This window comes from Gavialis gangeticus, unplaced genomic scaffold, assembly GCF_001723915.1.
Source record: "Gavialis gangeticus isolate Ggan-Ray unplaced genomic scaffold, GavGan_comp1, whole genome shotgun sequence".
In the NCBI taxonomy this organism is placed as follows: Eukaryota; Metazoa; Chordata; order Crocodylia; family Gavialidae; genus Gavialis; species Gavialis gangeticus.
In genome coordinates, this window is record NW_017729004.1 from 41951163 (window position 1) to 41964572 (window position 13410).

At 38.8% G+C, this 13410-nt stretch overlaps 1 protein-coding gene across 1 annotated transcript in view; it reads left to right on the forward strand.

Moving 5' to 3' along the window:
* PIP4K2A (phosphatidylinositol-5-phosphate 4-kinase type 2 alpha) overlaps nt 1-13410 on the forward strand; it is a 129015-nt gene that overhangs the window by 6129 nt on the left and 109476 nt on the right. Inside the window, exon 2 of the mRNA XM_019508303.1 lies at nt 12414-12511. Within this exon, the coding sequence (XP_019363848.1) occupies nt 12447-12511 (65 nt within the window). The 5' untranslated portion in view covers nt 12414-12446. The remainder of the gene's footprint in view (nt 1-12413; nt 12512-13410) is intronic.

The following is a 13410-nucleotide window of genomic DNA, read 5'->3' on the forward strand; positions in this document are numbered from 1 at the left end:
AAAAAAAAAAAAAAAAAGAAAGAAAAAAAACTACCTAGAAAGAGGTTTTCCTGTTCCTTTTAAAGAAAAGAATAGCAAAATATGACATGGGGGGTGTACCTCTAAACTTTTGAATAATAATATACTATCCCACAATATAAAATAAGCTAAGTATTAGAGCACTCGGACGCTCCTCATTTCCCTTACTCAATAATGAATCCTCATCTTTGGGATTTATTTGTTATTGTTTTTGTTTTTGGTGGTTTCCTTGTCATTCCCAGGCAGCATGCATTTAAACTACCGCTCCTCCTTTTTTAAGCAACTGAGCTCTAGTTCAGCATAGTGTATGTTAAATGACTTTCTTTCCCATTGTATTTTTGGATTTCTTTATATAGAGAGAGGTTTGTTTTTGTTTTTATTCAATTTCCTCTTATAACGGTAGCTTTCAAGTAAATATAGTAGTTTCTGACTGTCCAATTATTTACTGGAATCTGATTAGTTTATCCTCATTTTGCATTTCAAAAGGACTACATTTGACATACTTTTGCAGTAACATTAGGGCAAGGTAACCACTGTCTTGCAATAAGCTCTTTTAGAGCATGCTTTCTCAAAGATGAGTGAAGTGCTTTGATATGTAACAAATATCACGTCTTCTTATGGGGTCTGTGTTAGTACTGTTGTGTTTTATTCAGTATGTGCAGAACCCATACAAAAAAAATCTAGACAAGCAGCGTGGTTTTTTCTTTCAGAGTTAAGGTAGTTTGTTTATTTGGACTGATACATAAAGTCACAATATGTATTTTTGCTATTCTTGCTCTGTAAGCTGGTGAGATGATGCATTCTAAAATATTTGCAGTATTGGTGCCTTTTTTTCCTTTTTCTCACATATAACTTTTGCATTGAACTAGATACTCCCTGAGGGTTCCTTCCAGTCTTACTTTTCTATGATTTTATGAACTTCCAAGGAAAAGATGATAAAAGCAGTTTACTTTTTTTTTTAAACCAGAAGCAAGAGCCAATTTCTCTACCATTCCTAGCAAATGTAAAAGGGCTCCACATGGAAGCTTGAAGAAATCAGTTTCCATTAGGAGTGCATGGATAAAGATTTTCTTGCCCAGTACGGATAGCCAATGATTAACCAACCATATTGGCCATAGCTTGTGCTGGAGATGGGGTGCAGGGACCAGACTATGCTCTCCAGGGTGCTCCAGTCACGCAGCTGTAATTATCAGAAATATTATCAACCAAAAAACATCCTTTCTTCTTTTATCAGTGCTGATCCGATAGCCAACCAGTATACCAGTGCACTGCTAGTTGCTGTGAGCCATTAATACGAGATGCTGTATCACAGCTTTATTGGTATGCAGATTATGGTGACTAATACAGATCTAGATGAACCTATAGTGTGTTTAGCTATTTCTGTTTTAAAAAATATATAGTTGGGGGGGGTTGATGTGATCATTGGTGTATAGATACAAATTATACAAATAGTTCTTGCAACTATATGGTCTGCCCTATTCTCTCTTTAAATATTAAATTAGGAAAGCAAGATAAGCTCACTTTTTTCTTGTATATTTGCACTCATCCAAATCCAAATTGTGACTGTTTACAGTTTCTTTCGGACTATGAGATTTGTTGAGAACAGCATCAGGTTGGTTTCATAAGCCACGTGATATCTTAAAATCACTTTGCATTCAAGTTTTTCATATACCCAAATACTCATCTTTTATTTTGGATTTATTTTTGTTATGTAACATTGACATTACTATCATTCATTTACATCTCTTCTGACATTTCTAGAGCCTGAAAAAGTATTATGGCATTATTTTAATTTCTTCTTAATTTGTATTTGTTGGGCTTGTGTAAAAGTTGAAAATAGTTGACATAAATAAGGTGTTAATTTTTGCACCTAAATAAAGGTGCAAGCAGATGGATAAAAGTCCTTTGACTACATCAGCAAAAATGTGGCATTACACACTACTCTATATCCTTTCTCCTTCTCCCTCTCCCCCTGCATTCCTACCCACATATTGTAGGTAGGTAAGTGTGATGCATGGGGTTTTCTAGAATATGGAAATATCCCACACACCAAAATTCTTAAAGCTTCTTCATATTTAATGTTTTTATTATCTGTATGTATTCCTTTCCCTAGTGTTTGTCTGTTACTAGAGCTACACGTCATCTTCGAAAAAGATGTCAGCTTCAAATTTGCATGACAATTAAAGGTTGCTTGTTTGACCTGGGGTATTCTCAGTTTGAAGACTGATGTATTAAGCTGTAGTAGATCTAAATAAGTCGTCTGTCTTCACATCTTATACCAGAATGGGAGTGTGATATTAAACGTAATTTTTTTGGTAGATTCTAGAGATGCCTCAATATTATTTGGGTATATAAAAGATGCAAAGGAAATGACGCTTGTTATAACATGTCATTTTGAATGTTTTTCTTGGATTTTGATCTTTGGTTGGTTACTCTATGCTGTTTTCCATGATGGGGACTCAAGCTGCTTCTGTGCCTGAGATGCTTCATTATGTTAATCTAATGCTGTCAAAAACTGAAAACTACAACTAAAGCCTTTAATGAGAACGTCTGTTTCTTACCACAGATTTTATAGATCCTTTTATGAGGCTGTTTATTCATGATTAATACATATGCCAGTTCAAGGTCGTACCCCAAGAATCCAAAATTAATACATTTTCTTCAGAAATACCTCACTGCCACTTGAGGAACTAACTGCTGTAGAATGACTAAATACATGAAATATTTCATCTAAGATGTTCAGTGAATAACTCTGAAATTTGTGCCTTTCTATATTTATATAGTTTATAAAAGTCTTGGTGCTCTCAGGCCTTCTTTTTCCATCATTGTTGACCTTTGAGGAAGCTGAATAATCCAATCCACTGACAGGTATCATCTGAAAGTAAAGTTAGTACGCTGATTATTGGTAGGTGTTTTCAGACCAGTACAACTTCAAAGCATACTGAACTGACAGCTAGGCGGGTTTTTCATACTCATTTTAAGGGAAAGTTAATTCCAAAATTTCAGTTAAAAATAAATACTTTAGGCATTCATTCTATTGGATAAACAATTGCTCTTAAAATAGGGGATGCTTTTTAGAAATGGTTCATACAGGGTAATGTTTTCTTGTGGCATTTAAACTCTTTCCACATATTGACAAAAAACAGAATAGTTTTTATATGCTTTTTTCTTAATTCTCATTGAGTACGACTCCTAGACACCATGAAAACCTTCATAATTCACCAAAATTCACTTTCTTTGACTTGCTTTAACTGATTTTTCTTTTAGAATAAGTGCCTTAAACTTTTATTCTTCTTGCAAGAATGGCTTCAAGTGCATCTTAAACTGTCTAATGACATTTAGAAAATGACTGCTCTGCCCTGTGACAAAGAAGTCTTCCACAAAAGTGGATTAGCTACTGACCCTTTCTATTCTGTTCAAGCTCTAGGAGCTATACCTCAAAGACTTTAAAATAATTGGATCTTTTTCCACTTATTAAAATGAGACACTAACCACTGTAATAGCAACATTGTGACTTGTATCCCATGTGGGAGTGCAGCTGCTTAAAAGCCTGTCTTCCTGTGCCTGTCCCGTAAGGCCTACCATGTGTTAAGCCAACTGATGATCATTGTAGAACAAACAAGATTAGAACTAACTAACTTTATAAAATGGAATATTACAAATGAATAAGCCTAGAAGTGTTGAATCCCATCCCCCAGTAACTTAGTTAAATCCACGGAGTTTTTAGACTTATCTGGAAGGCTCTGGAGAAATGATGGCTTTATGACTAAATAGGATTTAATATATACTAGGGCTGTGCGAAACAGCACTGTTCCATTTCAACTTCAGTTTTGAGGTTTGGATGGTACAGCGTTTTGTTTCAGATTTCATTTCAGGTTGAAATAGCCTGACTGTTTCAGCGTTTCACCTGAACATCGCAATGGGGAAAGTGAGTTCGTTTCCCCAGCGCGATGGTCAGCTTCTCGGAGCTGGTGGGAGACAGGGAGAGTCAGGGCTGTGCTCCTGGCTGCTGCTGGGGGCGCAGCCCTGGTTCTCCCCTGTCTCCCACCACCTCACTGCTGGCTGCTTCGAAACTCAAAACGTTTCAAAACTTTCAACTAGCCTCATTTTATTTCGAAGCCCTTTTGTTTTGATTCAATTTCGCTGTTTCAAGCTCGAGATGAGTCGAAACAGTGTCGAATCGAAACAGCCAGTAAAATTTCGCACAGCCCTAATATGTACCCTGAGGAAGCTTCTCTGTCTTCATTCTTTAAAAAGGAATCTCCAAAATCTCTCTCTTCTGATATGGTGCTATAGCCATAGCTTATGTGAATACAGTATAACCTCATACATCCAGCATGCGTGGGACTGAGCACCTGCCAGAAATTTGAAAATTCCAGCTTTTTGAAACCAGAGCGGCAGCTGGTCATAGAGTGGGGTGGGGCGGTTGCAACAGCCAGTCCCAGAGCAGCGGTGGCACTCAGAGCAGGATGGTAGATGGCAGCGGCAGCTGCTGTATGCAAGCTTCCCCCTCCATGTCTGGGGGCCGGAGGGGAGCAGTGGCCAGTACTGGAGCAGCAGCTGCACACAGAGCAGTGGCACAGGGTGGTGGATGGCGGCAGGAACCACCGTGTGCAAGCTTCCCCCTCCACGTTCATATTGTCTGTCTGTTCGCATGCTTCTCAGTTTAATCTCTGCAGCTTAGACTAACCTGAAAAGACTGAATCAATTCAGCCTCAGGCTTTTTGATAATCTGTACTTAGCCTTTGTGTGTTAGCCCTAAAAGGCCCAAACTTATGACATCGACCTGAGAGGTTAAAGTAAAAAAGATCTATACCATGTTTTGTGACCTGCTATTTACTTAGCATCTTTGACAAAAAGAGCAATATTAGAAATTGTGTGTTGCCTATGAACTAAATAAGATTTGTTAGAATTCAAACAGAAGCAAATTTTCACAGGAGCGGCTTCTGAGGATCTCTTGGACATGCTGCATATCTTTTGCACAGGGTAAAATGTATTGCTTTGTTTTGGTTTCTTCCTCCTAAGCTTCTAATCATCTACAACATCTATAGCCTGTTACACAAGCTTCGTGCTGCAGTGTAAAACAAATACATCTCAGATCAGTCACTATTCCCTGGCTACTCCAGCTAAGTATGCATATGCGCAGTAAACCGTGTTTATACACAGCTTAAATATCTCATTGTCTGCTTTGCATACAAGCAATTTATTGCTGCTTGTATTCTGACAAATGAAATCTAATGTTTAATTATGCATTGAACTGGTAATCTGGTATTTAGGTGAATATGTTTGAATTAAGTAAGGACCATTAATAATGCCTAACAATTTAGGAATATATTCATTGGTTGATTTGAAATCATATAAATTAGTGAGGCTTATTTAAAAATGTCACAGTGTAAGATGGCTTTGTGGGAACACTTCTGTGCGTGCTAATTTCAGAACTATTACCAGCTGAGTTTTACTATTTATTCAATGTCCAGTGGGCTTTTATTATTCCCTTATTTGCAGTTTAATTGTAACCACGATTTTTCCTGCCAGTGTGAATTCAATCCTGAACCTGCAGGAGCAAAATTAACTGCAATCAGCAGATTTTGCTTGCAAGGTCTCTTTCTCTCTTGCCACCCCCCCTCCACCTCCACTCCAAGTAACAGAACTGCAGGTGAGCTGAGCATGTCTGAAATGTTTAAAACATATATTGAAGGAGCAGTGTCAGTCTAAGGTAGTGGGGGCCAACCTTTGTGGCAGGGGTGCCATAAATTTAGCTCCTCACCCTCTCCAAGAACCACTCTGATCTCCTTTCCCTGCCTGATCTACTTTTGTTCTCTGCTGCACCTTCCACTGGGCTGCCTGTCCCCTCCAGTCTACCATATGCTGCACTCAGAAACTGCCCATGGGGTGCATACCACAGGTTGGCTACTTGTGATCTGATGCTTCCAAATGTACCCTCTGTAAACGAAGGTAAATTCTGGAGGATGTCTATTGAGTATACTATACATGTAGTAAAAAATTTGTTTATGCCAGTATCTGGTGGTGAATTGAGAGAGAGCTCCCTGGGCCATTTATTCCTTCCTGCAGGTAATTATTTCCTAATCTAATAAATATACATAGGGCTCTACAAAACTGCCTAGAATAATCAAACTTGTAGTGGCTTTCTTGCTGCTACTGCCTAGCTTCTGCTGTGCAACTGATTTTAAAAAAACCCATAATAAATAATAATAATTAAATTTAGCCTGGGATGCTATATGAAATCTGGCTTTAAAGAAAGTACCTTTTTGACACTGAACTATTTGACAGTATGTAAATGGGAGAAAATATACAAATTACAGCAAAAAAATAACATTGTGACTGAAGTCATGATGCATTGAATTCAAGAGAAGTAGATTGGCAACAATGAAAGTACTTTTCCTAGTTGAGTACAAATGAATGTAATTTATTAGAGGTATACTGTAAATGCTGTTTCTTTTTAAATCCTTTGCAAGAAGACCTCTTTATTAACAGATATTAATTAGCTTTTTGTGGGGAAATTATTGCAGATTTGTGATTTTTTTTTTTTTTTCCCTTTCATTCAGAAAAACTCCAAAGAAAATGGGTGTTTCAGTGGTTTTAATTCTCCACCAGTTGAACACTTCTAGGATAGGAGGATTGGTGAGGGATCCCTTTTTAGGGTGCTAGGGGATGGATTCGATAGTGGCATCTGCTACAGTGGACTCAAAGTTCAGGAGTTGCCTCAAAGTGCTCTTTTCATTTAGCTTGGATAGATTCATTGTCTTTCAAAAGCATCAAACAACCCTGTGATTACAGGAAGGTAAGACTGTGAGGAAAATGGGCCATAGAGGACCTTTGCCCAGAAAAAGCAATGCCTGTCATATTTGTTAACACAGAGCTTGATCTCTTTGGCTTTATTTTGCCACACTGGTTTTTGATTTCCTGGATATTCCTTTGAGCTTTGGCTTTGAGGAGCTGATGCTACCTCTTTCTGCTAAAGTGAGGTGGTATCTTGCCAAGCAGAATGGCCCTTCTCTTCTGGTCGAGGAGGGCTTGGATCTTGGTGTTCCACTCCTCAAAACAATTTTGGTGTTGGTGGGTGGTATAGCCAGTGAATTAAACACAGGCCATATGGATAGCAGCTTTAAACCACTTCCAGAGTTCCTCAGTGTTACTTTAATTTGTGGACAGGGCAAAGAGCCTTTCCTTCAAGCCACTGTTGGAGATCCTTTACAGGGTCTTGGAAAGATTTTGGTGTTGAGTCCTTTGCATTGCTTTTGGCTGTTTTTGGTGTTGGCTGGATGTTCATAGTGGAGCTGCCAAGATGGTGATCCGTCCACCAGTTATCAGCTCCTTGCATGGCTCACATGATAGATATCCATTTAATCAGGGGCTCTAACAATAATATACTCAAGGAAGTGCCAGTGCTTAGAATGAGGGGGTCTCCAGGTGGTCTTATATTTGTCATTCTGTCTGAAGATAGTGTTTGTGATGACAAGACCATGCTTTTCACAGTTCCACAGGAGAAGGATGCCATTGCAATTGGCTTTCCACACTCCTTTCCCAGTGATGCCACTCCAGAGTTCCAGGTCACGTTACCTGTGGCATTGTAGACACCAAGGAGAATGATCTTGCCCTCCTTGGAAGTGTTTAGTCAGTATGTGATCAAGGTTGGAGTACTTCTTTGACATCATCAGCATCATGTTGAGGCAGGCACAGGGACTGTGGTGTACTGCTTATTGCTGATCTTAAGATGCAGGGGCATAAGATGTTCATTAAAGCCTACAGGGAGCTCAGTAAGTTGACTGACATGCTGATTCTTGATGGTGGAGCCAACGCCATGAATGCATCTGTCCTGGGCTGATTTCATGTTCTGGAAGAAGGTGTAGCCTCTACCCTCAGCTGACCCTCATCCAGTTGTCTCGTCTCACTCAGAGCTGCCCTTTTCCAGTCATCCAGGACCTCTCCTGTTTGCCGTGAGTTTTCAAAGATAATGGCTAGTGGCTCTGCAGTCACACTGGCCAACTCCCTCAGCACCCTCAGATGCATTGCACCTGGTCCCAGTTATATGTCCAGCTTTTCTAAATAGTCCCTAACCTGTTCTTTCACCACTGAAGCTTGCTTATCTTCTCCACAGTCTGTACTGCGAGGTGTAGTAGTCTGGGAGGTGACCTTGCCTGTGAAGACCAAGGTGAAAAAGGCATTGAATAGTACAGGGGTTGTCAGCTGGGTGTATCTGTACCCCTGCGGTACAGTAGACCCCTGACTTACGTGATTCCGACTTACGCATCTCGCGGCTACGCGATTTTTTTTTTTGTTATCATCTGGACTGGAAAATTCCCCTTGAGATGTGCATCATTTGTGTATACACGCGAATGCTTGCAAGATTCGCATATATACGTGAACACCTCGCAAGATTTGCAGACGGAATCAAGTGTAGCTGTGCCACTATAGTGGTAGCAGCATCTCAAACTGCATAGGTGAGGCACTAGATGCACCTCCTGAAGGCAATTCCACCAAAAAAGGGGGAAAAAAACTATGACTAAGGTATGTCTGGGGTACACAACCCCTCGCTGTTCTATTATTTCCTATGCGGAAAGTCGTCCTGACTTATGCAAATTAGACTTGCACAAAATTCCCCTGGAACGCAATACACGCATAAATCGGGGGTCTGCTGTACTTGGGAAGGCCCCAGGGGGTACATGGCAGTGGCATGGAAAAGCGGGGGTATTTGGGAAGCACTGTCACTGCTTCCAATGGCACTCAGGTTGTGGTGGCAGCAATGACAGCTGCAGGCGACGGTGATGGCAGCGGTTTCCCACTGCTGCGCGTCTACTTCATGTTTGGCAGCCAGGGGATGCTGCTCAGCGACCGGCCACCGGGCCCCACCCCCTTTCCACATCTGAAAGGGGGTACCCACCAGGAGGAGTACCCACTAGAAGGGGTGCTCTCCTTAAAAAACATTGAAAACCCCTGGAATAGTACTTCAGCCTTTTCCTCCTCATCTGTCATTAGGTTGCCTCCCCCATTCAGTAAGGGACCCACAATTTCCCTGACCTCCCTTTTGTTGCTAGCGTACTTGTGTAAACCCTTCTTGTTACCCTTCGCATCCCTTGCTAGCTGCAACTCCAATTGAGCTTTGGCCTTCCTGACTTCATCCCTGCATGTCCGAGAAGTAGTCTTATACTCCTCCTTAGTCATCTGCCCCAGCTTCTACATGTAAGCTTCCTTTTTGTGTTTAAGCTCGCTGAAGGGTTCTCTGCTAAGCCAAGCTGATCGCCTGCTATATTTGCTATTCTTCCTGCACATCAGGATGGCTTGTTCTTGTGCCCTCAGTAAGGTTTCTTTAAGATACAACCAGCTCATTACCAGTAATGTGGTAAAGAGGGATACATCACTTCTCATATCACAGTGATTCTCTACCAGGGTGTTGCATCACACTAGGATGCTGTGAGATACTTTTAGAGGTGGTGTGGGTCACCCTGTAATACTAGTACCTTGAGATGTGCCAACAGATGCACACAATTCACAAGTTAAACCCAGAGATTTCAAGTAGACATTCATACTATCAAAAACTTTCTGACCTCTTGTGGTCTTTCTGAGCTCTTTGCAACAGAAGACTTGCTCTATTTTTTTCCATACTCAAAAAGAGTGAAAGCAAAGAACTGGCATTTTCTGTGGATGCCTTCAGTCTAACAAGGGGTGTCTTTAGCCTAATGAGATTCACATAGGTCAGTGGTTCTCATTAGACTTTGCTTTTGACTCCTCCTCTAACAAACTTGAATGCGTGCCTCTACTGCTGCTTAGTGCTTTTCAAGGTAACCCTGGAAGTGAGAATTTCCTGATTCTTGTTTCCACTGTTGCCCTCAGATATGAATAATAGCAATGAAACCTGAAAGGTGTATTCTTGAAATCTCTTGGAAAGGCTGTAAGCAGCAAAGGCACTGCATCTGTCTGGCTGCAGATGAAGACAGAACAGTATGAATTATGTGCATTTATAAAGTAGCCCAGAATTAAAGGAAACTAGAATCCTACTAATTAACAAAACATATTAGATTATCGTGAACTTCTCCCTGCCATTACAGGATTATTCTTTGTTGTATGAATTCCTGTATTTGGATCCATGTGAACTTTCCCCTGTGTGGAGCTTCACTGAAGTCAGCTCAAGCATGGAGATTTGCTCATGCAAAGATGATGGCAGAACCAGGGTCCAGACAGGGAGCCTTGATTAAATAATGATGATGATTTGGTCATCTTTTTTTATTGAATGTTTAATTAATTATTTGAAGTGAGTATTGAGCACATGATTCATAAGCAAAAATAGACCGTTACAAATAGCAGTTTATGCCAGGCAGTCACTAGAGACCAAGATTGTTTTGCTGCTGTATTACCAAGATAAAACTTGCTGTAGTCCACTGAGAGTAACCAATGCTAATGACTGTTTTTATACTGTGCTAGAGAACTTTGTTGACATTTTTGCTGTGCTTAAAAATGTATATATTTTTGCAAAATAGATTAACTACATGTTCAGTATGTATTTGAACTTTTACATTGTGGTATGAAAACAAGAACATTTTTCCCTAAGGTAATGTGTTTCCAAGAGATGAAATAGTGGACACTGGTATTTTAAATACCCTGAATAATCCCTTATTTAAGTGGATGCTGTCAAGTCAAATTTTATCCCAGAATTTAGGCTTTATTAAAATTTGTATTCCAAAATTAAGACCAATAGATGTGTTTCTATGGACTTACTAGAAAAGCTTGGTGAAAAAAAGTTTTAATCCAGTCTTGTTTGACTTCTAAGTATGAGTAATTTAAATTCTGGTTAATATGAAATAGTTTTTAAGTGTCAAAAATAGAACATTGTGATTTTAATTTTTATTTGCTTTTATAATTATATTAGTCACACAAGCAAGGAAATCTGTGGTTTATATAAATGTGTAACCTTCACAATCTCCTTGTAAACCCTTGCTGCTCTTTTCCATCTGCAAGTAAAGTATATTAAGCTAGTAACAGTACATAGCTTATTTCCTTTTCTTGTTTCTCTGTTCTGTCTCTGTCAATTTGCTTCCCGCCAAAAGTAAGAGTGATTGGGCGAACTTGTGATTTATACTGTATTAAAAAAAAAAACTAAAGAGGTTCTTTTCAGTTCAAAAAATGAAAGAGGCATATGGGAAATTATTAATTCATTAATGCATCTGAAACTGGTGCTGCAGTTATTAATGACTGCATATGAAATATTAAATTTCATAAAATTACCTCAGCAGTTTTTTCAGCATGAGAATTTACCTTTTACCCAGTGTGAAATTAATTTAAAATAATGAATATAACATTGGACTGATTTTTGTCAGTGTGATGAGATCTTATGTTCAATTATTTTATAGGTCCCCTAGGGCAAACTTGTCCTGTTTCAAATAAATACACATACTGATTACAAGCTTTCTTTTTAAGAGAGAAAATGTTTATGTTTCTGAACCTCTTAAAAGTTCAGGGATTACCTTTTATCTCCTTCTCTACAAAAATCTTACAATATGGTGCTTGTTCAGTCTCTTAACTCCTGATATGACCTATGGCAACCCTACAGCTCCTGGATGTGGAGCACCATTTGGTGGCAGGGGACTTCAGCAACAGTTGTTTTCCCGTGCTGCCCTGGGGAAAAAGTGCTGGCTGCAGCTGGGTCCTAGTTCCCATCCTGTCTCTGATCTAAACTGGGTCAGTCTATCGTGCATCCTTAAAAGTTTGCTGACCACTGACCTAAGGATGACAAACTGCCCAAACTGTAGTCCTACTTTTCTTCAGGTTCACAGTTGCTCACACTACCTCCACAACATATCTAGAACATGCTAACCCAGAAACAGGGGTCCTTCTTGATGGCTTGTGTTACCACTAAGCCATCATCTCAGTTCAGATCAGTTTAGTATTAACATTATCATCTCTCACCAATATTCTTAGACCTTTTGAACTCTGTATTGACTACATTTATAGTAACATACACAGCCAATAATAAATTGCATGGATACCAGCCTGGAATTGTCCTTAAAATATTAATTGTAAAAAATTACTGTGATCTGACGCATTTAAATGGTGGCATATAAGAAAAATGTAGTAAATCAAGGCATCTGTTCTTTCCAATATGTTTGCAGTAGTAGAACTCAAAAACATACCAAGGGAGACGAGAGAGCTTTGAGCGATTCTTCTTTTTTTCTGATTAAAACTAATGCTTTGAATGTTTAATGTTATCAGGCCTTAATGGTTTTCTGGAGAGAGGAAGTATCTAAATTTTACTGTGCTATGTTTTAGTCTCTTGAATTTTTACGAGTTTTAAAATATAAAATACTGTTGCTACCATTACATCATAGGTAGATAATCTTTGTAAAGTATCCATACAACTAAAACAACTTTCTTTGTTCTAGATCAATGAACTGAGCCATGTTCAAATCCCTGTTATGTTGATGCCAGATGATTTCAAAGCATATTCGAAGATAAAGGTGGACAATCACCTTTTCAACAAGTAAGTGCAAGTAACAACCTTCGTTACAGATGGATAAAACTTCTGACAGCAATCAGTGATACCTTTACAAAGTTTTATAAATTCATTTTCCGCCACCCCACTTTTTCTCTCCTTTCTCCCCGCCAATGGATAGGAGTAAGGTTTTGATTAACTTCATCCTGTTATAAACAGCCATCTGCTTATATTTTAAAAAGCAACAACTGGGCTTACTGGGTAGTAGTTTTGTGCCACATGTTACATTAATGCCTGTGACTATCTTATACATTAAGAGATCTTCTCTTATGATGGGAATATCTAAAGTCTAGAAATATTTTTTTTAGTTAGTTTTAGGTGTATAAATCTGTAGTCATTTTTAATACTTGAATCAAATGGTTGAATATGAATAGAGATGGTGATAAGGAATGTGTCAAAAGTAAATTGTGGCTTTTATACAATTTCATGGCAAGAGTGATAAAATATTGACAACTATATCTTTTTTTTTTTTGCAGTACAATATGGAATTAGTTGGAAATTTACTTAAATGTAGAAAAATAATTTAATTTCTCCTCACTGAAGTAAATTTAGTAACTGTGTTGGCTGTTAAATAACAGGATGTACATTTTTAATGAAGTGGTTTAAACTACTTTAGAGAAGAAGGATCTAAAAGCAAAGTTCAAATTAAAATGATTTTTTTTCTAGGTGTGATATTTGAAGTTAATGACAGGTTTTAAAACTAGTTCAAAACAAGTTAGGATTTTGCTTGTGGAGCATACTTAGGGTAAAGGAAAGAATATCTTTGTTTGGGGGGTTTTTGAGACTTGATGTGGAGATTTGTCAATGCAGTATTTATGTGTGTATTCCATCCAGATTTGGCAATAGCAAACCTGTGTGTGTGTGTGTGTGTGTGTGTGTGTGTGTGT